At 43.5% G+C, this 24,033-nt stretch overlaps 1 protein-coding gene across 1 annotated transcript in view; it reads left to right on the forward strand.

The window, feature by feature from the left end:
* shank1 (SH3 and multiple ankyrin repeat domains 1) overlaps positions 1-24,033 on the forward strand; it is a 64,337-nt gene that overhangs the window by 15,906 nt on the left and 24,398 nt on the right. The window contains exons 7-14 of the mRNA XM_030790118.1: positions 581-697; positions 960-1,037; positions 7,677-7,743; positions 8,630-8,799; positions 8,962-9,083; positions 9,203-9,351; positions 10,351-10,464; positions 11,467-11,542. Coding sequence (XP_030645978.1) covers positions 581-697; positions 960-1,037; positions 7,677-7,743; positions 8,630-8,799; positions 8,962-9,083; positions 9,203-9,351; positions 10,351-10,464; positions 11,467-11,542 — 893 coding nt within the window. The remainder of the gene's footprint in view (positions 1-580; positions 698-959; positions 1,038-7,676; positions 7,744-8,629; positions 8,800-8,961; positions 9,084-9,202; positions 9,352-10,350; positions 10,465-11,466; positions 11,543-24,033) is intronic.

Below are 24,033 nucleotides of genomic sequence, written 5' to 3' on the forward strand. Positions count from 1 at the left end.
CCCTTCACATCCTCTCCTTCTCATCCCTCTCTCCCCTTCACATCCTCTTCTTCTCCTCCCTCTCTCCCCTTCACATCCTCTCCTTCTCCTCCCTCTCTCTCCTTCACATCCTCTCCTTCTCCTCCTTCTCTCTCCTTCACATCCTCCCCTTCTCCTCCTCCTTATGCTCACACAGTCCATCACTCATGGATGAAGAAGGGCCTGGAGTGAACAGGTACTCAGCCATCCTCTTCATTACCATCATCCCTTCATTTTCACACTCACACACTGTGTATGTATTTATGTGTGTGTTTGTGTGTGTGTGTGTGTGTGTATGTGCATTGAGATTGTCTGTGCGTATGTGTGTGAGATTTTATGTGAATGTGTGTGGAGATTGTTTGTGTATGTGTGTATCTGATAATAAATTAAATATCCTCCTCTTGTTTACTCCTTTCCTTTTCTCTCAATGTGCCATACTTGACTCCTCCTCACCCTCTTCTTCTTGTCGTTCACTCATTCAATCTCACCCTTCACCCAAATTTCTCTTCACACCAATCTGTCTACGACTCCCCATTTCTCCTCCTCCTTCTCCTCATCCCAGGCCTGCCAGAATGGGAACTCACAGCACCTGGAGCACCTTCTGTTTTATGGTGCGGACTCCATGTCCCAGAATGCCTCAGGAAACACTGCCTTGCACATATGTGCTTTATATAACAAGGTAGAATTGTCAATGCCTTGATACAGAGGCCATATTCAGGCTCCTTCATTAAACGTGCTCAAGCGCCAAACATAAGCATGATAGTCAGATTAGTCCACAAACACCAACTGTTTCCTCAGTCTTTCAGTTAGTATGTTTTATCAGTGTGGACTGTAAAGACATAGTGAGTGAAGCCCACTGGATTTCACTGCAGACAGAGATTGCATAGATTGTGTACATGCCTTCTGATTGGCTGTTGTAACTGTCTGATGTGACCACTCAGGAGAGCTGTGCACGGATTCTGCTGTACCGGGGAGCCAATAAAGACACCAAAAACAACAATGGCCAGACCCCCTTCCAGGTAATTAGCATATTCCCACAGTGACATGAATTTATGGTTGTGATACCGGTCATGTGTGGAGTTGACCTCTGAATTAAGTGTGCCGAGCACTGGCCTCACAGTGTGGACTGCAGTCTCAGTTCTTTGGTCTTGGGACTTTCTGAATGACTCTATATGTTGTAATGATAAATAAACTGAGGTTATGTGATCCTTTGTTCTCAGTCTGGAGCTAGGCAAAGCCATAGTGTGTTTTATACCCACATCAGTAGTCTGGTACTCCACTGGAACAGTGTGTTTATACCTACATCAGTAGTCTGGTACTCCACTGGAACAGTGTGTTTGTACCTACATCAGTAGTCTGGTACTCCACTGGAAAAGTGTGTTATACCTACATCAGTAGTCTGGTACTCCACTGGAACAGTGTGTTTATACCTACATCAGTAGTCTGGTACTCCACTGGAACAGTGTGTTATACCTACATCAGTAGTCTGGTACTCCACTGGAACAGTGTGTTATACCCACATCAGTAGTCTGGTACTCCACTGGAACAGTGTGTTTGTACCTACATCAGTAGTCTGGTACTCCACTGGAACAGTGTGTTATACCTACATCAGTAGTCTGGTACTCCACTGGAACAGTGTGTTATACCTACATCAGTAGTCTGGTACTCCACTGGAACAGTGTGTTTGTACCTACATCAGTAGTCTGGTACTCCACTGGAACAGTGTGTTATACCTACATCAGTAGTCTGGTACTCCACTGGAACAGTGTGTTTATACCTACGTCAGTAGTCCGGTACTCCACTGGAACAGTGTGTTTATACCTACATCAGTAGTCTGGTACTCCACTGGAACAGTGTGTTATACCCACATCAGTAGTCTGGTACTCCACTGGAACAGTGTGTTTGTACCTGCATCAGTAGTCTGGTACTCCACTGGAACAGTGTGTTTGTACCTGCATCAGTAGTCTGGTACTCCACTGGAACAGTGTGTTTGTACCTGCATCAGTAGTCTGGTACTCCACTGGAACAGTGTGTTATACCTACATCAGTAGTCTGGTACTCCACTGGAACAGTGTGTTATACCTACATCAGTAGTCTGGTACTCCACTGGAACAGTGTGTTATACCTACATCAGTAGTCTGGTACTCCACTGGAACAGTGTGTTATACCCACATCAGTAGTCTGGTACTCCACTGGAACAGTGTGTTATACCTACATCAGTAGTCTGGTACTCCACTGGAACAGTGTGTTTATACCCACATCAGTAGTCTGGTACTCCACTGGAACAGTGTGTTAGTACCTACATCAGTAGTCTGGTACTCCACTGGAACAGTGTGTTATACCTACATCAGTAGTCTGGTACTCCACTGGAACAGTGTGTTATACCTACATCAGTAGTCTGGTACTCCACTGGAACAGTGTGTTTGTACCTACATCAGTAGTCTGGTACTCCACTGGAACAGTGTGTTTATACCTACATCAGTAGTCTGGTACTCCACTGGAACAGTGTGTTATACCTACATCAGTAGTCTGGTGCTCCACTGGAACAGTGTGTTATACCTACATCAGTAGTCTGGTACTCCACTGGAACAGTGTGTTTATACCTACATCAGTAGTCTGGTACTCCACTGGAACAGTGTGTTATACCCACATCAGTAGTCTGGTACTCCACTGGAACAGTGTGTTTGTACCTACATCAGTAGTCTGGTACTCCACTGGAACAGTGTGTTATACCTACATCAGTAGTCTGGTACTCCACTGGAACAGTGTGTTTATACCTACATCAGTAGTCTGGTACTCCACTGGAACAGTGTGTTATACCTACATCAGTAGTCTGGTACTCCACTGGAACAGTGTGTTATACCTACATCAGTAGTCCGGTACTCCACTGGAACAGTGTGTTTATACCTACATCAGTAGTCTGGTACTCCACTGGAACAGTGTGTTATACCTACATCAGTAGTCTGGTACTCCACTGGAACAGTGTGTTTATACCTACATCAGTAGTCCGGTACTCCACTGGAACAGTGTGTTATACCTACATCAGTAGTCTGGTACTCCACTGGAACAGTGTGTTATACCTACATCAGTAGTCTGGTGCTCCACTGGAACAGTGTGTTATACCTACATCAGTAGTCTGGTACTCCACTGGAACAGTGTGTTTATACCTACATCAGTAGTCCGGTACTCCACTGGAACAGTGTGTTATACCTACATCAGTAGTCTGGTACTCCACTGGAACAGTGTGTTTATACCTACGTCAGTAGTCTGGTACTCCACTGGAACAGTGTGTTATACCTACATCAGTAGTCTGGTACTCCACTGGAACAGTGTGTTATACCTACATCAGTAGTCTGGTACTCCACTGGAACAGTGTGTTTGTACCTACATCAGTAGTCTGGTACTCCACTGGAACAGTGTGTTTGTACCTGCATCAGTAGTCTGGTGCTCCACTGGAACAGTGTGTTATACCTACATCAGTAGTCTGGTACTCCACTGGAACAGTGTGTTATACCTACATCAGTAGTCTGGTACTCCACTGGAACAGTGTGTTTGTACCTACATCAGTAGTCTGGTACTCCACTGGAACAGTGTGTTATACCTACATCAGTAGTCTGGTACTCCACTGGAACAGTGTGTTATACCTGCATCAGTAGTCTGGTACTCCACTGGAACAGTGTGTTATACCCACATCAGTAGTCTGGTACTCCACTGGAACAGTGTGTTATACCTGCATCAGTAGTCTGGTACTCCACTGGAACAGCGTGTTCTGGAACAGTTGGGCTTAAAGTGTTGTATTAAGGTCCACTTATCTCTGCTGCACCGGCTCAGTCTCGGTGTCCCTCTTGGTGTGAGTGTGAGTGTGTTTGTGTGTGTGAGTGCGAGTGTGTTTGTGTGTGTATGTGTGTGTGTGTGAAAGCATTGTGTTAAAGTCAGCCTCTGTGCCAGACGATGTGACTGTGTGTGTAGGCATGTATGTGTGTATGTGCGGTGGCTGTCTGCATGTGCGGAGTGTTAATGGATGCAGTGGATTGTGTCTCTGTGTTTTCAATTATTTGGGCTTTTTGTCTAACAATTAGTGTTTAATGGTGAGACTGTGTGTTTTGTTTGATGACCTCATAACTATGTTTGTTTGTTTTGGCTCAGGGGGTTATTCCAGAAAGCTGGTTTAGTGAAAACTCAGAGTTAATTAACTCAGAGCAAGTAGTAAACCTCCTAATAGAAGAGCCCTGTGGCCTCATTCTCCCAGCAAAACAAAGCCATAGAGCTCTTCTATTAGGAGGTTTGCAACTTGCTCTGAGTTATCCGACTCCAAGTTTCCACTAAACCTGCTTTCTGGAATACCCCCAGGTGTTTAATGATAAGACTGTGTGTTGTGTTTTTTGGTTCAGGTGTTTAATGGTGAGATAGTGTGTTTTGTTAGTTTGTTTGTTTGTTTGTTTGTTTGTTTGTTTTGCTTCAGGTGTTTAATGGTGGGACAGTGTGGTTTGTTAGTTTGTTTGTTGTTTGTTTTTGTTCGTGTGTTTAATGGTGAGACAGTGTGTTTTGTTTGTTTGTTTGTTTTGGTTTGGGTGTTTATTGGTGAAATAGCGTGTTTTGTTTGTTTGTTTGTTTTGGTTCAGGTATTTAGTGGTGAGATAGTGTGTTTTGTTTGTTTGTTTGTTTTGGTTCAGGTATTTAGTGGTGAGATAGTGTGTTTTGTTTGTTTGTTTGTTTTGCTTCAGGTGTTTAATGGTGGGACAGTGTGTTTTGTTTGTTTGTTTTGGTTCGTGTGTTTAATGGTGAGATAGTGTGTTTTGTTTGTTTGTTTGTTTTGGTTTGGGTGTTTAATGATGAGATAGCGTGTTTTGTTTGTTTGTTTTGGTTCAGGTATTTAGTGGTGAGATAGCGTGTTTTGTTTGTTTGTTTGTTTTGGTTTGGGTGTTTATTGGTGAAATAGCGTGTTTTGTTTGTTTGTTTTGGTTCTTGTGTTTAATGGTGAGATAGTGTGTTATGTTTTTTGGTTCAGGTGTTTACAGTTTTTCTCAATTGCTTAAACACAAAAACCCATACCCCTACGTCATTCCCAAAAATGCACACACTTTTCTCATAACCGTAAACACTGTTCACCTGTTTCCACAATATTCAAAACTCTTTCTGCAAAACCTTTCACAAAAGTGACCAAATAAATCATTCATTGCACTACATGTTCATTCAGCAAACACATGCTCTCAACATAATTAACTCAAAGTCATCGCAACCTTACCTCAAAGAGCACACCTTTCTCCAGGCGCAAACACTAAGCCTCAAAATTGTTAACACACCAATCAGAATTGCAGGGTCAATAAATAGGGCCTAGAGGCATGTCCATGTGCTTTGGAACAATGGATCCTAACAATGCTGAAGTTGCAAGACAACAGAGCGGCAGAGGACGAGGACAAGGACGAGGACGAGGACGACAAGAACAAAGACAAGTGATCTCGAAAGAAATTTGTGCCCTGTTAGTTCATCATGCGCTCATAAACAGGAGGACTATGAGAGAAGCTGGACAGCTGGTACAACCCAACCTAAGCCCTTACACAGATGTATCCATTGTCTGTACTTTCAGGAGGGAAAACAGGTTATTGGCCTTGGTGTTACTGTGACACATGTAATGTTGTAGTTCATATAGACTGAATCTCCACTTTGTTCTCAGTGTAGTTTTTACCACAGTAATGCGTGACCATAGGTCAGGAACGGTCAAATTTCATTTTTGCAGAACTGAAAGGCAGCCACCTGCTGGGGGTAGGCAGCGACTACTGACAAATGTGCGAGAAACTGCAGATGCCAACATGGTCATTGCTAAGAATGCCATAACGTTGCAGGAGATGTACAGTATGTACCGATAAGTACAGTTCAGCCTTTTGGGTAATTTCTTCTGGTCTGTTCAATGACTCTCCACTCCACTAGTAGTGCTGTGTAGTACATGTGCTTTGCCACTGTAAATTACATTGTGGTTCTTTACATTAGGCATGGCATACCTTTAATCGCAGTATAGTCAATGTAGCAGGCCTATGTGTCTTTACAGTACATCACTCTGTTTACATTTTTGTTGTTGTTGTTGTTGTTGTTGTTGCCGAGAATCTTTGAAATTGATGCAATGCCTCAGCCCCAGTACCTCTTTGTTGACGAGACAGAGTTTAACCTCACAACAAGGTACAGAAGGGGACGGAGCATCATCGGTCACCGTGCCATTGTGGAGGTTCCTGGCCAGAAAAGAAGCCACCTGACTCTGTGTGCTGCAATCAGTAATAAAGGGGTTCTCCACTGCCATGCCACTTTTGGGTCCATATAACACTCCACACCTGCCAGAATTCCTAAGTCAATTTCACCAACGACTTCAACAGGAAGGGTAACCAGGGCAACCAGAGCAGTCCCAGTATGTCATCATCTGGGATAACGTTAGTTTCCATCGGGCTGCTCTGGTTCACACCAGGTTCAATGTCCACCCCAGGTTCACAATCTCTTTTTGCCTGCATATTCTTTGTTCTTGAATGCCAAGGAGGAATTTTTCTCAGCATGGCAGCGGAAGGTTTATGACCGAAGCCCCTGTTCAAGAGAAAACCTCTTGATTTCCATGGAGGAAGCCTGTGGGGATGTGCCCATAGAAGCCATTCAAGCCTGGATTGGACATACCAGGGCATATTTCCCACGTTGCCTGGCCAGGGAAAACATCCTTTGTGATGCTGATGAAATGTTACGGACAGATCCAGACCAGAGAAGAGATGATGCTGCAGAGCAGATGTAATCATATTTACAGTATAGAATTACATTTGTTTATCTTATGTATCTATAAATATTTTTTTGCAAGTTTTTTTTTTGTGCGCTACCTACACTATGTACCACTGTTCATTTCATATGGTTTTCTGGAAATAAAGGGTTGGTAAATTCCTGCTGTCAGTGTAACATTGCAAAGGTGTTGTACAGCATTGATTTAGGCGTGTCTTGATGGTGTCCTCCTGTATGGGTAATTGGTCAGTATAGTGATGTTACAAAGTTCAAAATAATGCAGATTCTGATTTCAGAAGTAGTTTCACAAAGTGCTGACTTTAGAAGAAAAACTTCATTTTGGTAAGAGTGTGTTGAATTAATACCTCTAGTATCTAAGAGGCAGTCATGTAGTGTGTGCTTTTGATTGCTTGTGTGTGTTGTGTGAGGGCAAAGTTTGATTTCGACCGAAAAGTTAGCTGGTTGTACAGATGAGAATGGCGTTTTGGGAATGTGTGTGTAGTTTTGAGAAAATGGTGAATGGTTTCAGAAAATGGGTCTTACCAATCGGGAAAAATTGTAATGGTGAGTATTTTGACTGTGTGTTTTTTTTTTTTTTTGGTTCAGTTGGTGAGAGATTAATGGTGAAAGATTGTTTGTTTGTTTGGTTTTTTTGGGGGGGGGGGGGGTTTCAGGTGTTTAATGGTGAGAGATTGTTTGTTTGTTTTGGGGGGGGGTTTCAGGTGTTTAATGGTGAGAGATTGTTTGTTTGTTTTGGGGGGGGGGTGGTTTGGGTGTTTAATGGTGAGAGATTGTTTGTTTGTTTTGGGGGGGGGGGGGTTGGTTCAGGTGTTTAATGATGAGACTATGTGTCGTGATTTTGGGGACACATATCACTCAATGTAATGGTGTGTTTTGTTTTTTCGGTTCAGGTGGCTGTTATGTCTGGACATTTTGAACTGGGTGAGATTATTAAGAGTCATCGTGAGACAGATGTGGGTGAGTCGTACTCCAGCTCTTTTTGACTGTTCTTTATGCGTATGTCTCTGTTTCACTGTTCTTTTTGTTTATGACTCTGACTGTTCTTAATGCATATGTCTCTGTTTGACTGTTCTTTATGCGTATGTCTGTTTGACTGTTCTTTTTGTTTATGACTCTCACTGTTCTTAATTTGGATGTCTCTGTTTGACTGTTCTTTATGCGTATGTCTCTGTTTCACTGTTCTTTTTGTTTATGACTCTGACTGTTCTTAATGCATATGTCTCTGTTTGACTGTTTTTTATGCGTATGTCTGTTTGACTGTTCTTTTTGTTTATGACTCTCACTGTTCTTAATTTGGATGTCTCTGTTTGACTGTTCTTTATGCGCATGTCTCTGTTTGGCTGTTCTTTATGTGTATGTCTCTGTTTGGCTGTTCTTTTTGTTTATGACTCTCACTGTTCTTAATTTGGATGTCTCTGTTGACTGTTCTTAAAGCGTATGTCTCTGTTTGACTGTTCTTTTTGTTTATGACTCTGACTGTTCTTCATGTGTATGTCTCTTTTGACTGTTCTTTATGCGTATGTCTCTTTTTGACTGTTCTTTTTGTTTATGACTCTGACTGTTCTTAATGCGCATGTCTCTGTTTGACTGGTTTTTTTACTTATGACTCTGACTGTTCTTAGTGCATATGTCTCTGTTTGACTGTTCTTTTTGTTTATGACTCTGTTCTTAATGTGTATGTCTCTTTTGACTGTTCGTCATGTGTATGTGGCATATTTCTTTCTATGGCATACTCCTTCCTGACACATTTGTTTCGTTAGGTGGATGTCATTAAGGCCTTTTCTGTTGCTCTCTCTTTGTCTTTCTCTTTGTCTTTCTCTTTCTCTTCCTCTCTCTCTGTCAGTGCCTTTCCTGGAATCACCCAAGTACGCCCCCAAGAGGCGAGAAAGTGCACGTACACTGGCCCTGCCTCATCCTCACCCATTCCTACGGGCTAACAGTGATAACAGCATGAACCTCCCAGACTGGATGGCCCTGCCCAACACCACTGGACCCAGCATTGTCTCGGTCCAGGTACTCTGTGTGTGTGTGTGTGTGTGTGTGTGTGTGTGTGTGTGTGTGTGTACGTTTGTGTGTGTGTGTGTGTGTGCGCGCGCGTGTGTGTGTCTGTCTATATATGTTTGTGTGTGTGTGTATGTGTGTATCTATATCTGTGCATATGTGTGTTTGTGTTAGGGCTATAAGCAGGGGACCCTGCGGAGTTCTAGCAGTCCTCGTGGGGCCCGTACTCGTTCTCCATCGCGTGGTCGAGCGGGTGATCGTGATGAACGCAGCCGCCAGCCGCGTGGCCGCCAGGGGTGAGCGCACAGACAGAGGAGCAGTATCCTCTAGTTTCACATTATTCAGTATGGTTCAGTGTGTGCCACAGGCCATGGACATGTGTGTGTGTGTGTGTGTGTGTGTGTGTGTGTGTCAGGGCGGGCTCCTTAAGCAGTCAGGGCACCGTGAGTGTTCCACGGCGGCGTCTGTACAGTGCTGTCCCAGGACGAGTGTTTGTGGCCACACGCTCCCACTCCGCCCAGGGAGACCGGGAGATCAGCCTCAACAAGGGAGACAAAGTCAAAGGTGTGTCTGTGTGTGTGTGTGTACGTGTGCATGCGTGCGTGCATGTGCGTGAGTGTGTGTGTGTGTGTGTGTGTGTGTGCGCGTGCGAATGTTAGTGTATGTGTGTGTGTGTGTGTGTGTGTGTGTGTGTGTGTGTGCATGCACACACATCTGTGCATGTTTTGTGAAAACTGTACTCTGCTGTACCACAAGATACAACACACTCAGCGTCTGAAGACATATCATACTAAGTGTTTGTGTTTGTTGTGTGTTTTCACACAGGTGTGGATAAACGTTGTCTGTGTATGTATTCTGGTGATATGTGTCAGTTTGTATGATTCCGTCTCCGTTGTGTTTGTGTGTGCCTGTTCCTGTGCATGTGGTGTATATTTATCTGGGTGTGTGCGTGTGTGTGTGCGTGTGTGTGTGTGTGTATGTGAATATAAATATGATATTGTTTAAAATGTGTGCTAATTAGTCTGCCTTTGTCTCTGCTTGTATGTTGTATGTTGTATTTTTTTAATGGGAGCATGTTGTTTGCTTTTAGGAATTTGCTGTTGTCTCTTTTAACCTGTGTGTGTATGAGTGTCTCTGTTAACCTGTGTGTGTGTGAGTGTCTCTGTTAACCTGTGTGTGTGTGAGTGTCTCTGTTAACCTGTGTGTGTGTGAGTGTCTCTGTTAACCTGTGTTTGAGTTTTCTTTCCTGTGTTTGAGTTTTCTTTTCTGTGACTGCACATGCTGTGCGTGTGTGTGTGTGTGTGCGTTTCAGACCTTGTGAAGTTGAAATATTGTTTCAGATCTGCTATCTGCCTGCACACACACAAACACATACACTTCATTGTCACATACACATGTGTCCTCACACACACATATACACAATCCTCAGATACACTCATCACATACACACACATACTCACATAGACACGCCACACACACACACACACAGACCTTATACAGACACATCCTCACATGCACATATGTCCACACACGTACACTTGTTCTCTGTGTTGTGTGCTGCAGTGTTGAGTGTTGGGGAAGGAGGCTACTGGGAGGGGACGGTCAGGGGCCGCACAGGCTGGTTCCCCTCAGACTGCGTGGAAGAGGTGGCTCTTCGCAGCCAGGATCACCGCTCAGGTAACACACATACGCACGCGCACACAGACACACACACACACAGACACACACACAGACACACACATAGACACATACACACACACACACACAAAGACACACACACAGACACACACACGCACACGCACACAGACACACACATAGACACACACACACACACAAAGACACACACACAGACACACACACGCACACGCACACAGACACACACATAGACACACACTCAGACACACAGACACACACACAAGGACACACACACAGACACACAGACACACACATGCATGCGCACACAGACACACACAGACACACACACACGCACACGCACACGCACACGCACACGCACACAGACACACACATAGACACGCACACAGACACACACACAGACGCACACAGACACACACAGACACACACACGCACACGCACACGCACACGCACACGCACACGCACACAGACACACACATAGACACGCACACAGACACACACACAGACGCACACAGACACACACACACACACACACTCGCACTCACACTCACACACTCACAATCATACACACACACACACACACTCAAACTCACACACAGAATCTGTATGGGCCGGTCTGTGGTGTAAAAGACAGAAGTTGTAAGCAGGTTGGTATATATGGTAATTATAACTATTTCACTACAGAAACATATTTGAGACTCCAGCTTCTTTACTGAGATTAAAACAGATTAACGATTATCCAACAGAGAAATTTGGGAATATTTACAGTGAATATTAGAAATGGTTATAGTTTATAGTTTGTATTAGTATTTTGAAGTGGTCCAAACAGGAGCAGAGAGGCAAATCTCCGAGTCCTCTCTGATTGGACCATTCAGTTTGATCCTGCTGTGCAGACTCAGAGGGGTGAGAGATATTTGTGTTGGGAGAGAGCTGTACTTTGACGTTGGTTGTTTTCTTGTACACAGTCTCTCACACATACAGACAAGCTTGCAGTGATGTGCATGCGACTGCGTGTGTGTGTTACAGAGAGTCGCAGTGAGAAAGCCAAACGGCTCTTCAGGCACTACACTGTGGGATCCTATGACAGTTTCGACGCACCAAGGTAACCCACACACACACACACACACACACACACACACACACACACCCCTCATTATCGCATTTTGAGTCTTCTTCATTCTTCAGTTATCAGTGCTTTGCGATGACATGATGTAATGGTCAGAGGTGTTTAGTCACTGTGTTATAGTCTTGGCTGTGTGTGAGGTGTTTAGTCACTGTGTTATAGTCTCGGCTGTGTGTGTGAGGTGTGTAGTCACTGTGTTATAGTCTTGGCTGTGTGTGAGGTGTGTAGTCACTGTGTTATAGTCTCGGCTGTGTGTGTGAGGTGTGTAGTCACTGTGTTATAGTCTCGGCTGTGTGTGTGAGGTGTGTAGTCACTGTGTTATAGTCTCGGCTGTGTGTGTGAGGTGTGTAGTCACTGTGTTATAGTCTCGGCTGTGTGTGTGAGGTGTGTAGTCACTGTGTTATAGTCTTGGTTGTGTGTGAGGTGTGTAGTCACTGTGTTATAGTCTCGGCTGTGTGTGTGAGGTGTGTAGTCACTGTTTTATAGTCTTGGCTGTGTGTGAGGTGTTTAGTCACTGTGTTATAGTCTCGGCTGTGTGTGTGAGGTGTGTAGTCACTGTGTTTCATAGTCTCGGCTGTGTGTGAGGCGTGTAGTCACTGTGTTATAGTCTCGGCTGTGTGTGTGAGATGCATAGTCACTGTGTTATAGTCTCGGCTGTGTGTGAGGCGTGTAGTCACTGTGTTATAGTCTCGGCTGTGTGTGTGAGATGCGTAGTCACTGTGTTATAGTCTCGGCTGTGTGTGTGAGATGCGTAGTCACTGTGTTATAGTCTCGGCTGTGTGTGTGAGATGTATAGTCACTGTGTTTTATTTATTTTTTTAATATGCAGAGTTGACTGTGCAACCTTTTCACATTTGAAGGGAAAACTTCAAATGTTGGTTCATATAAGTTGACTGAACTGATCCAGTCATTCATACTGGACTCCTCACAGGTGAACTGATTCACTCAGTCGCATTATACTCCTCACAGGTGAACTGATTCAGCCAGTACTAGACTCCTCACAGGTGAACTGATTCAGTAAGTCGCACTAGACTCCTCACAGGCGAACTGATCCAATCAGTCGCACTAGACTCCTCACAGGTGAATTGATTCAGTCAGTTGCATTAGACGCCTCAAAGGTGAACTGATTCAGCCAGTGCTAGACTCCTAACAGGTGAACTGATTCAGTAAGTCACACTAGACTCCTCACAGGTGAACTGATTCAGTAAGTCGCACTAGACTTCTCATGGGTGAACTGATTCAGCCAGTACAAGACTCCTCAAAGGTGAACTGATTCAGTAAGTCGCACTAGACTCCTCATGGGTGAACTGATCCAATCAGTCGCACTAGACTCCTCACAGGTGAACTGATTCAGTCAGTTGCACTAGACTCCTCACAGGTGAACTGATTCAGTAAGTCGCACTAGACTCCTCACAGGTGAACTGATTCAGTAAGTCACACTAGACTCCTCACAGGTGAACTGATTCAGTAAGTCGCATTAGACTCCTCACAGGTGAACTGATTCAGTAAGTCGCACTAGACTCCTCAAAAGTGAACTGATTCAGTAAGTCGCATTAGACTCCTCACAGGTGAACTGATTCAGTAAGTCACACTAGACTCCTCACAAGTGAACTGATTCAGCCAGTACTAGACTCCTCACAGGTGAACTGATTCAGTCAGTTGCACTAGACTCCTCACAGGTGAACTGATTCAGTAAGTCACACTAGATTCCTCACAGGTGAACTGATTCAGTAAGTCGCACTAGACTCCTCACAGGTGAACTGATTCAGCCATAATTCAGAGTGCGTATGAATGCTGTGATTTTACAGAGAACAGCTTTTCAATGATTTCATTACTTCCATGCACACGAACACTAGTCATACTGGCGGTCAGCCTTTGTCCCATTGAGCATTCTATAACTGGTGCAGTCATTCTGTAACAGGTTCGGTCGGACTTTGGTCCAGGCAGGTGGTAAGCGGTCCTATTTGGTAGAACAGTTCTCTGCCTGTCCCAGTGTTAAATCATCATTAGACTACTGAACATGCAGAGGCACTGCAGTGGCTTCAGAACAGTTAGTTGAGATCTGTGAGTGATGACTACAGGGACGCACAAACCCCTCTGTGTTTCTGCATTAGCACTGTGATTCTCTGGGCTGGAATGTAGATCTGTCTGTACTGTCTGTATGCATGGTGTGTGTGTGTGTGTGTGTGTGTGCAGACAGAGAGAGAGAGCGAGAGAGAGAGGGCAAGCAGGATTTGGAGTGTAAATAATGAATGTGATTTATAATGTGTGTATTTGTATGTAAATGGTTCTCTGTTGGTGCATTGTATGGAAATGAGCTTGTGATTTCAGTGTGTGGCTCCAGCACGTCACGCTACCAAACGTTATGACTCATTACTGTGAGTCAGTCACAACAGCTACATTTTAAACCGTTATGATACACACACACACACACACACACACACACACACACTGTCACACAGGTTCAGCGCAGGTTAGTGTGGATGTGCTTGAGGATAATGCCTGTCTACTCACACCTGAAAACATGCACATTCATCATTTCTACTGGTTTCTACTGGTTTTTCCCATAGTTTTCATTTTCTCCCATCACTCTATTTTTGGCTTTTTCACCCCACATATCTTTCACCCTCTCTCACTCCATCCCTCTCTTTTTATTCATCCCATTTCACTCACCCCCTGTACTTTTTAATTTTCTCTCTATCACCCTCTCTCTCCTGTGGTGTCTCCATCTGGAGGTCACACAGTAAAGGGCACTCTGGAGATAGAGAGAGGGACAGAGAGAGAGAGAGAGAGAGAGAGAGAGAGAGAGGGAGAGAGAGACAGAGAGAGAGAGAGAGAGAGAGAGAGAGAGAGAGAGAGAGAGAGAGAGAACAGAGCTGAGTAATGGGTGTATAAATGGGCAGTACAGGAGAACTAAACAGAGACAAAAAGAAAGTAAGACAAATGTAAGGAAGTGAGGGAAAGAGAGAGACAGACAGATTGAGAGACAGAGAGGGAGACAGTTGTAGAGTGAGACAAATTATGTGGAAAACTTCTCCCACACATCTTTCTCTCTGCACCTTCCATCTCGTCCACCCTTACTCCTCTTTCACCTCCTCCTCTCCCTCCCTCCTGTCTGTCTCAGGTCACTGGGAGTCAGGGTGTTTGGCACAGCTGAGAGCAGGTCGGTTGTCAGTCGTATCGTGAGGAATGGAACTTAAACAATGTTGTAACATTGTATATATAATAGCCCTTATTGTAAGTGAGGTCTCCGCTATAATTCTGTGTGTTCAAGTTCCCCTGTGGCCATCTTTGCTAGGCATCTTGTGTGTCCTCTTGGGCAGTGGAGTGGTAATTGTGAGTGTGTGTCCTCTTGGGCAGTGGGATGGTAATTGTGGGTGTCCTCTTGGGCAGTGGGGTGGTAATTGTGACTTGGTGTCCTCTTGGGCAGTGGGGTGATAATTGTGGGTGTCCTCTTGGGCAGTGGGGTGGTAATTGTGAGTGTGTGTCCTCTTGGGCAGTGGGGTGGTAATTGTGGGTGTCCTCCTGGGCAGTGGGGTGGTAATTGTGGGAGTCCTCTTGGGCAGTGGGGTGGTAATTGTGGGTGTCCTCTTGGGCAGTGGAGTGGTAATTGTGGGTGTCCTCTTGGGCAGTGGGGCGGTAATTGTGGGTGTCCTCTTGGGCAGTGGGGTGGTAATTGTGGGTGTCCTCTTGGGCAGTGGGGTGGTAATTGTGGGTGTCCTCTTGGGCAGTGGGGTGGTAATTGTGGGTGTCCTCTTGGGCAGTGGGGTGATGATTGTGACTGGGTGTCCTCTTGGGCAGTGGGGTGGTAATTTTGACTCTGTGAAACGAATGAAAACGCATTGTTTGATCTCTCCCTGTCCATACATATAAGTACATACACACACACGCATACACACACACATGCATACACACACACACACACACACACACACACACACAGGAACATGCATACGCGTACGTATGCACACAAACACACTGGCATCTTAGCACGCGCACACACACGCACACACACACACACACACACACACACATACACACACACACACACACACACACACACAAATGTGAATACACTGGCACCTGAGCAAATGTACACACACACACACACACACACATACACACACAAACATGAATGCACTGGCACGTGACCAAACGTACACACACACATACACACACACTCAGGAACAAACTGGCACTGAACCAGGCATGCTCTATAGATGCACACGCATAAACCATCTGACACAGAGCCCATTGCATTGCTCTCTCTCTCTCTCTCTCTCTCCCTCCCTCTCTCTCTCTCTCTCTCTCCCTCTCTCTCTCAGTCTCTCTCTCCCTCTCTCTCTCTCTCTCTCTCTCTCTCTCTCTCTCTCTCTCTTTCTCTCGCTCTCTCCCTTTTGCACTGCTCATAGAACTATGTTATACCTTGTGATACAATGACACAGAATGAGAGAGAGAGATAGAGAAGGCAAGAACACCAGTAAGACAGACGCTGAGAGACGCTGACAGAGATGATGTGAGTTCCTGCTACCTCACTCCTTCTCTCTCCCTCTTTCTCTCTCTCTCTTTCTCTCTCCCTCTCTCTTTCATCTGTTCCCTGTTGTCAGTTTATTTCTTTCTCCTTCCTGTCTGCCTGTATTGATGTAGGACTGTCTTTTCGATTCTCTCTTTCATTCATGTGTCCTGCTTTGTTTACAAGGGACGTCAAAGGGAGGGGGAGGGACAGGGGGAGGGTCTCCCATTTGCATTTCTGTGTGTGTGTGTGTGTGTGTGTGTGTGCGTGTGTGTGTGTGTGTGAGTGAGAGAGGGAGTGGGGAATGAAGGACTCCAGGATGTAGAAACTGGTTTGTAATTGAGGTGTTTGTAAGGTCATCAGAGGAGAGGGAGACAGGTGAAAAGACAATGATAACCCAGAGGGAAGGAGGGTGTGGAGGCTGAACACTGCGAGGTGAGGAAAGTGAGGGAGAGATACAGTGAAGGACAGGGAGAGAGCGGGGTAAAGGTCAGATGGACAGAAGGTGAGGAAGGCAGAAGCCTGTGATCAGCACACATCAGTGCTTAAAACCTGTACCTGTTAAAACCCTGATTAAAACCTGTCACTGTTAAAACCCTGCTTAAAACCAAACCTCTCTGAAATCGCTCTCATCTTCTTCACTTTCAGTACCACTTGGTGTTAATCATGTGCATTGATGAATTTCAAAAGGACAGAACAGGCAACAAATATTATGCCTCACCTTTTAATGCATCACCCTTTAATGCATCGAGTTTTAATGCATCCCCTTTTAATGCATCGCGTTTTAATGCATCGAGTTTTAATGCATCGCGTTGTGACGTATTTGTGGGGGGGAAAGAGAGGCAACGTGTTAAAATCTCAACCCCCCCGCGCTCTCACATTCAAAACTACCGCCTCATACTGTATCTTGTAATCACATACTCTAGACTAATATTTGTTATTTTTTTCTGTTGTTTACATTTTGATATTCAATAAATAAATCAGTACAAAGCAGACAGAATGAAAATAACCATATGGCTTTTATGAAAGACCAATCAGAAATGACGCTGCTTTGTATCATCTACTGTCAGAATGAATCAGAGCTGAATCAAACACAGACAGTTACAAGAAATGTTGGCGTTTGTGTTTATATAGGATCTGATTCAGAAACTCATTGAGATTATCACCACCCTGGGTCAGATGGAAATGCCCTGGGGTCGCGACTCAGGTCAGAAGGAAATGCCCCCTCTACTCATGTAACCAGTGAATGATCAGATTCTGTTTGTCCAGCAGATAGTGAGACCGTAGGGTGTGATACAATACATTAATCATTCAAGAAACTACCAAAGTTTTAGTCAAGATCTTTTTGGAAAAAGTAGGGGTCTGAAATGTGAAACAAGACATCATTTGTGCTGTTTTTGGCTTCTGTTTAATACACTACCTAAATCTAAATCTAACACTGCACATTTACAATTACAATACTGTACATGTATTTCACAATGGGAAATTTCTTCTATTTACAACACTAATGTAAAAAATCTCTCAGTCAGTTTTAGGTCAGTCCTATCACTGTACATAACACACAGTCAGTAAAGTTATGATGTATTGTAGCCACAGAACCAAATCCTTTACTGATCAGCTGTCTGAACATATATAAAACAGTTTTTGTCCTCTTAGGAGGAAAACACAAACAATGAACATTTTCACTTGGATACTGTTACTAACTCAGTTCTGCTACCACATAGGGAACCAGGATTACATTGCAATGCTAACAATCAACAGCTGCACCAAGCCAGTGAACTATCGAATACTCTTATACAGCTAGGGAACTACATGTGCTAGCCCTCTGTCAGAAACACCTGACTGATTAACATTCATAAGTCATCCTCACTACAGGTAGACTGTGCTGTTTGTTTCATGTCTAACTTTAGTGTTGGTTAGCTGCACTGTAATATGCAAGTCATCTACTTGTCTTCGTTTGTGGATTGCCCTGTAACAAATGAAGATAAATAAATGGGCTTAATTTCTGTGCAGCCAGAGACAGGCTGGAAAAGAACTCGCCTGAAATAGTCACTGGTTTGGGAAAGACCCACCAGCCAGGGTTTTAACCAGGGTTTTAACAGGGATGGGTTTTAACAGGGACAGGTTTTAACAGGGACAGGTTTTAACAGGGACAGCTTTTCACCAGGGTTTTAACAGGGACAGGTTTTAACCAGGGTTTTAACAGGGACAGATTTTAACAGGGACAGGTTTTAACCAGGGTTTTAACAGGGACAGGTTTTAACCAGGGTTTTAAGAGGGAGAATGGAGAGTGCACTTGAAGGAGTTTGAGACGTGCTGTGTAAAATATGTCCCCCAAATTGCATTAGCGGTTAGCTAACGGTTAGCCAACGTTAATTTAGCTAAAGTTACCACAGGAGGTTATGGCTAGCTAGCTGGAGCACCCTCCTGAAGAGCTGGAACAAACTTTCCTATTAGGCAACTAGAAATGCACTCAGAGAGCGCAGACCTCTGCCAAGGCCAGTGGTCCACTCTTCTATGATATTCAAATCTGCAGCTGCAACCACTATATACGTCTGGATATATTTCCAAAAGTATAAGAACAAAAAAGTCAGAATGTATGATTGTGAAAGCTAATTTATTGTACGATTAGCGATTGTGCATGTATTATGCAAGCCCACAGTAACCTTTAAATAGACTTAGTTTGGTCATATCAACCAAACTATGGTGGTATGTTTAGTCGCGGTACACCATTTACTGTAATTATGACGGGTTTGTGCATGCGCAACAATACATGGAAAATAATACATGGATCCACCCCGTGACTCGGATCTGCTCCATCTAATTCCATTTAATGGGTTCTTCCTTAGCCCGCACTACATCCCTCCACCAAGTTTCATGAATATTGGCCTGGAAGTTTTTCCGTAGTCCTGCTGACAAACAGACAAACCAACAAACAAACAAACCAACAAACCACACTGAAAACATGAGGTAAAAATTCAGCAACTGTAATGCCTGTTTTTCGTCTAATTTTCAGAGGCAGATATAGGTGCACCATTCAGTTAAAATAAAAGACCTAAAAGTTACAGTTACAGGTCAGGCTCACCTCTTTTGCCATCACAATGCTATTGCAATGAATTATGGGACTTTCCGTTCGTTCTCACAGACAAGTCACCAACCGACGCATCCTTTGACATGTGGAGCAGATCCAGAACACATCCCTGTATTTTAAGAGTAATTGTGCTTTTAAGTATTGGAAGAAAACTTGGGCAGTGAAAAATGACATCAGGAAAGTCCACAAGAACGCATATTGAGAAACACCCATTCGTTCAGAAATCATTTGTCAATCAGTGTGGCACTTCCATTTTCTCCAGAGCCCTGTTCAAATTCTTTCACAACCTACAGTGCACTAACAGCCTGTACTGCATGGTGTGTGCTGTTCAGGATGTGAGTTCTCAGTATGCTTAGGAAAGCTGTGCTTTCTCTGTACTAAATTTATCACTGGTTTGGGTGAGGTAAATAACCGAATAAGCATTTAACTATGTTTAGTGTTTATTTATTAACTTATTTTTTTGCCGTGCTTTGCAAATAACTTTTGGTGTGAGACCTAAGGTAAGTTGAGCACAGAAGATATGTTACAGTATTACAGTCATGGCTGGGCGGCACTCCAGCAAAATGCCCAGCTAAGTGTGCCATTCAGATATTTTAGACTAGAGTTTAGGTTGCTGAGCTAGTGGCAGCTGTGTGCTATTGGTGAATTGTGATATATTTGTAAACTGTGATATATTTGTAAACTGTGCTGTACCGGTAAACTGTGCTGTATTGGTAAAGTGTGCTGTGTTGGTAAACTGTGCTGTGTTGGTAATGTGTGCTGTATTGGTAAATTGTGCTGTGTTGGTAAACTGTACTGTATTGGTAAACTGTGCTGTGCTGGTAAACTGTGCTGTACCGGTAAACTGTGCTGTGTTGGTCAAATGTGCTGTGTACGTAAACTGTGCTGTGTTGGTAAACTGAGGTGTGTTAGTAAACTGTGCTGTATTGGTAAACTGTCCTGTACCAGTAAACTGTGCTGTGTTGGTAAAATGTGCTGTGTTGGTAAACTGTGCTGTGTTGGTAAAGTGTGCTGTACTGGTAAACTGTGCTGTGCTGGTAAACTGAGGTGTGTTGGTAAACTGAGGTGTGTTGGTAAAGTGTGCTGTACTGGTAAACTGTGCTGTGTTGGTAAAGTGTGCTGTGTTGGTAAACTGTGCTGTACTGGTAAACTGAGGTGTGCTGGTAAACTGAGGTGTGTTGGTAAAGTGTGCTGTGTTGGTAAACTGTGCTGTATTGGTAAAGTGTGCTGTACTGGTAAACTGAGTTGTGTGGGTAAACTGTGCTGTGTTGGTAAAGTGTGCTGTGTTGGTAAACTGTGCTGTACTGGTAAACTGTGCTTTACCGGTAAACTGAGGTGTGCTGGTAAACTGTGCTGTATTGGCAAACTGTGCTGTGTTGGTAAACTTTGTCACAGCGTAGTCTAGACTGACACAATACACAGTGGATCCTACTGTTACATTGGAATTTAGTATGTGGAGGGAGAGAGGAATATTACATGGTCTGTGCAGTAAACCACAGAACTTTATATTTGTATGATAACCTGACTTATACCAACACCATCAGACACATGATTTTTTATTTATTTTTTCAACACAAGATTTCAAAGGATTGCTACCTTCTCCGCGTTGAATAGGGGGGTAACTGTTTTGTACCAAATCTAAAGACCGCAGTGAAGACTGTAGTCCTCTGTTTGGTTCACAGTGCACTGTGTGATGACAGATTTTCTCTTCTTTTTCTGTTCATTTCTGTGCTTATCTTGTGGTGTGTGTGTGTGTGTGTGTGTGTGTGCTTTGACTAAGCAAATGATTATAAAAACTTTAATGGCAATGTCGACCAAATCACCATTTTAAGCAACATTAAAACAGATGGTGGCATTACTCAGACTATACATAATAAAAGATCTTTTGAAATATATTATTCTTTGTAGATATGAATAAAGCAGGTCTTCTCTCTAAGCTTCCTCTAAGTGGTAACCTGCGGTTCATATATGGAAGTAGCGATACATTGATCTGTAAAAACCTCGGAGCAGTCCTTCATCTTTTCACACTCATGTGGAGTTTTTTTCTGCTGAAATATCAGCCTCGAATAACAGTCCCCAAACTGAAGACCTTCCCCATTCAAATCACAGGTGTGGCAGCACTGGCTTTGCCATCATTTACGCCGACAAACATTTTGCTGTCATTTTGCGGATGAAGAGCCCTAAGAGATACTGATGTTTAGATCTCTTCCACTCATTGTCATGGAGAAGAGCCTTAAAATAGCTGTTGCCCACGTTTTTTTCCACACAGCTTTGCTAAAAGAGGAACCTTACAATTAAAGGTACTGAAGGTTAGTTCTTTTTCATTCTTGTTTTTTGACTAGCTCTGTTACTGTCTGTTTTAAATGTGCTCTTTTTGTGTTACATTTGCATATGTTTATGTAAGAATGAAAAACTTTTGTTCTCTCTCTGTAAAATTTTCTTTTAAGCTAAACAGTGACCTGATAAAAGTCTTACCAGTACCTGATAAATCAGATAAAGGCATAGAACTACACCGTAAAAGGATGTTTTGAAACAATTATGTCTGCTCAATAAAAACTTTAATATAGCTTCTAACTACTCAATGACAAAACGGAACAAATTGTTTAGAACCTTTCAGAAAAAGGATTTTTCACAGAACCTCACACATGTAAAGTCACCAGCAATTGTTTGTTTTAGTTCAGGTCGGCTTTCATCTTGCTTTTTTTCTTTTCATACATAAATTCATCATAAAGCTCTAAGCTGTTGTGAAGTACAGGGTAATGCCTGACGGGGTGTCCAGAACACTAATGGACGGATTGGATGCAAAGAACTCCAAATTGAAGCAGAATAGGGTTGGCCTACGCCGAACGCAGGTTCAGTGATTTACAATGGGAATTAAACTTTTGATCGGATTTATGATGGGATGTACAGATATACAGTGTCACAAACCCACAAATGACGCATTTGTCACTTTAATGAAGATATTAGGATGAGCTTATGAAATGTCATATTTCATTATGTCTTTTGTTCATTGTAAAACCCTGAAATGTTTTGTTACTCCATATTACAAAATGTACTCTAGACCGGGGTGGGCAAATCCAGTCCTGGAGGGCCAGTGTCCTGCCGGTTTTTGTTTTCACCTCTTAATTACCTGTTGATTTTCACTTTGAAAACAGGTGTGCATGCTCTTCAGCCAATCAGAGATTGTATTTAGTTCGTCAACAAGAAAAACAGCAGGACCATGGCCCTCCAGGACCGGATTTGCCCACCCCTGCTCTAGACCAAGGGTGTCTAAATCCAGTCATGGAGGGCCATGGTCCTGCTGTTTTTCTTGTTGACGAACTAAATACAATCTCTGATTGGCTGAAGAGCATGCACACCTGTTTTCAAGGTGAAAATTAACAGGTAATTAAGAGGTGAAAACAAAAACCGACAGGACCATGGCCCTCCAAGACCAGATTTTGACACGTGTGCTCTTTCCCTTGAATATAATTATCAAAATAATCGAAATCTTAAGTGGACTATTTTTTTCCTGTCGTGAACTATGGATTTTACGGATGACCGTATGCCGTGGATGATTTCATTTGTCGGCATGGACTTAATGAAGGGTTCGCATCAGCCGGTAACATTTTCCTGACATTCCTACTACTACCACTACTACAAATGAGGTTAGGCAACATTTTTCTTATTTAAAGGAAACGGACGCCGTTTCCTGGACATTGAAATAGACTACGTGTCTTTCATGGAGTCTTTACGTTTATTTGATAGGATTATTTCTTTTCCGGGTGTGTGAACTCGGTGTGGGGATTTGAAATATGTAAATGTCAATATGAGGATAAAGTGTAACGAGATTTTGGTGATAATATAATGCAATGACGCAACGTTATGTCTGTGCACTTTTCGATGGGTAAAGGGAATAATGCTGGCGATTTGGGCGGACGCGCGTATTATAAACTTTTAAAGGAAACTGCCAACTCGTCTTTTTCTGTGCGTGCCTAAAGAAACTTTCCCAATAAGGGGCGAGTGTCACAACGAGTTTGCCCAGCAATCAGACACGAGTATTTTCCGTCGTCACTTTATAATATAAATATATTTTATTCAGTCGGAGCCTTTTGCGGTATAGCAATCGCACGCGGACATGTCGCGATTTCGATTTGAATTCGATTAATTGTGCAGCCCTAGTGCAGAAGCTCCACATTAAATATGCTGATGGCAGCATTCACAGTGATGGCCTTGAACATGGTGGTTCTTGCCCCATCTCTTACGTAAACAGCACCAAGTGACTTATTCGCTTTGCCTCCTCTGCGGTACTATCATGGCTCTCATCTCAGTTCATGCCCTGGTGTCGGTCTGGCATGTGTTTCCATGCAGATGAGCTGCCCCTTGGCGCAAACAATGAATCTTGTTCAGAAACTACAGAAAGACATGGAGTCCTTCTCCCTGTTCCTCCGGTGCCAGAACTTGGTAGTGCCAGGCTTGCTTCAGCGGGAGCTAAAAGCTGTGAATCCTTTCCTAGTCATCCTAGAGTGCACATCAAGGCTGCCTTCAGTGGCAGTCAGTGTCTTTACTTGTATTCCAGGTCATTACCTATGGAGAGAGATGTTGAATTAATGTCACAGTCACACACACACACACACACACACATATATATATATATAAATGTGAGTGTGTGTGTGTGTTTCTGTGTTAAAGATATAAGTAAAAATGTAAGCAAAGCATTATAAGACATATTACTAATTCAGTGTCATGGTAATGAAGATCCACTGGTCTGTGAATCAGAACCATCAGTCTATACCACATACAGTCAGAACCATATGAGTCAGAACCATCAGTCTATACCACATATAGTCAGAACCGTGTGAGTCAGAACCATCAGTCTATACCACA

This window comes from Chanos chanos, chromosome 13 (assembly GCF_902362185.1).
Source record: "Chanos chanos chromosome 13, fChaCha1.1, whole genome shotgun sequence".
NCBI lineage: Eukaryota > Metazoa > Chordata > Actinopteri > Gonorynchiformes > Chanidae > Chanos > Chanos chanos.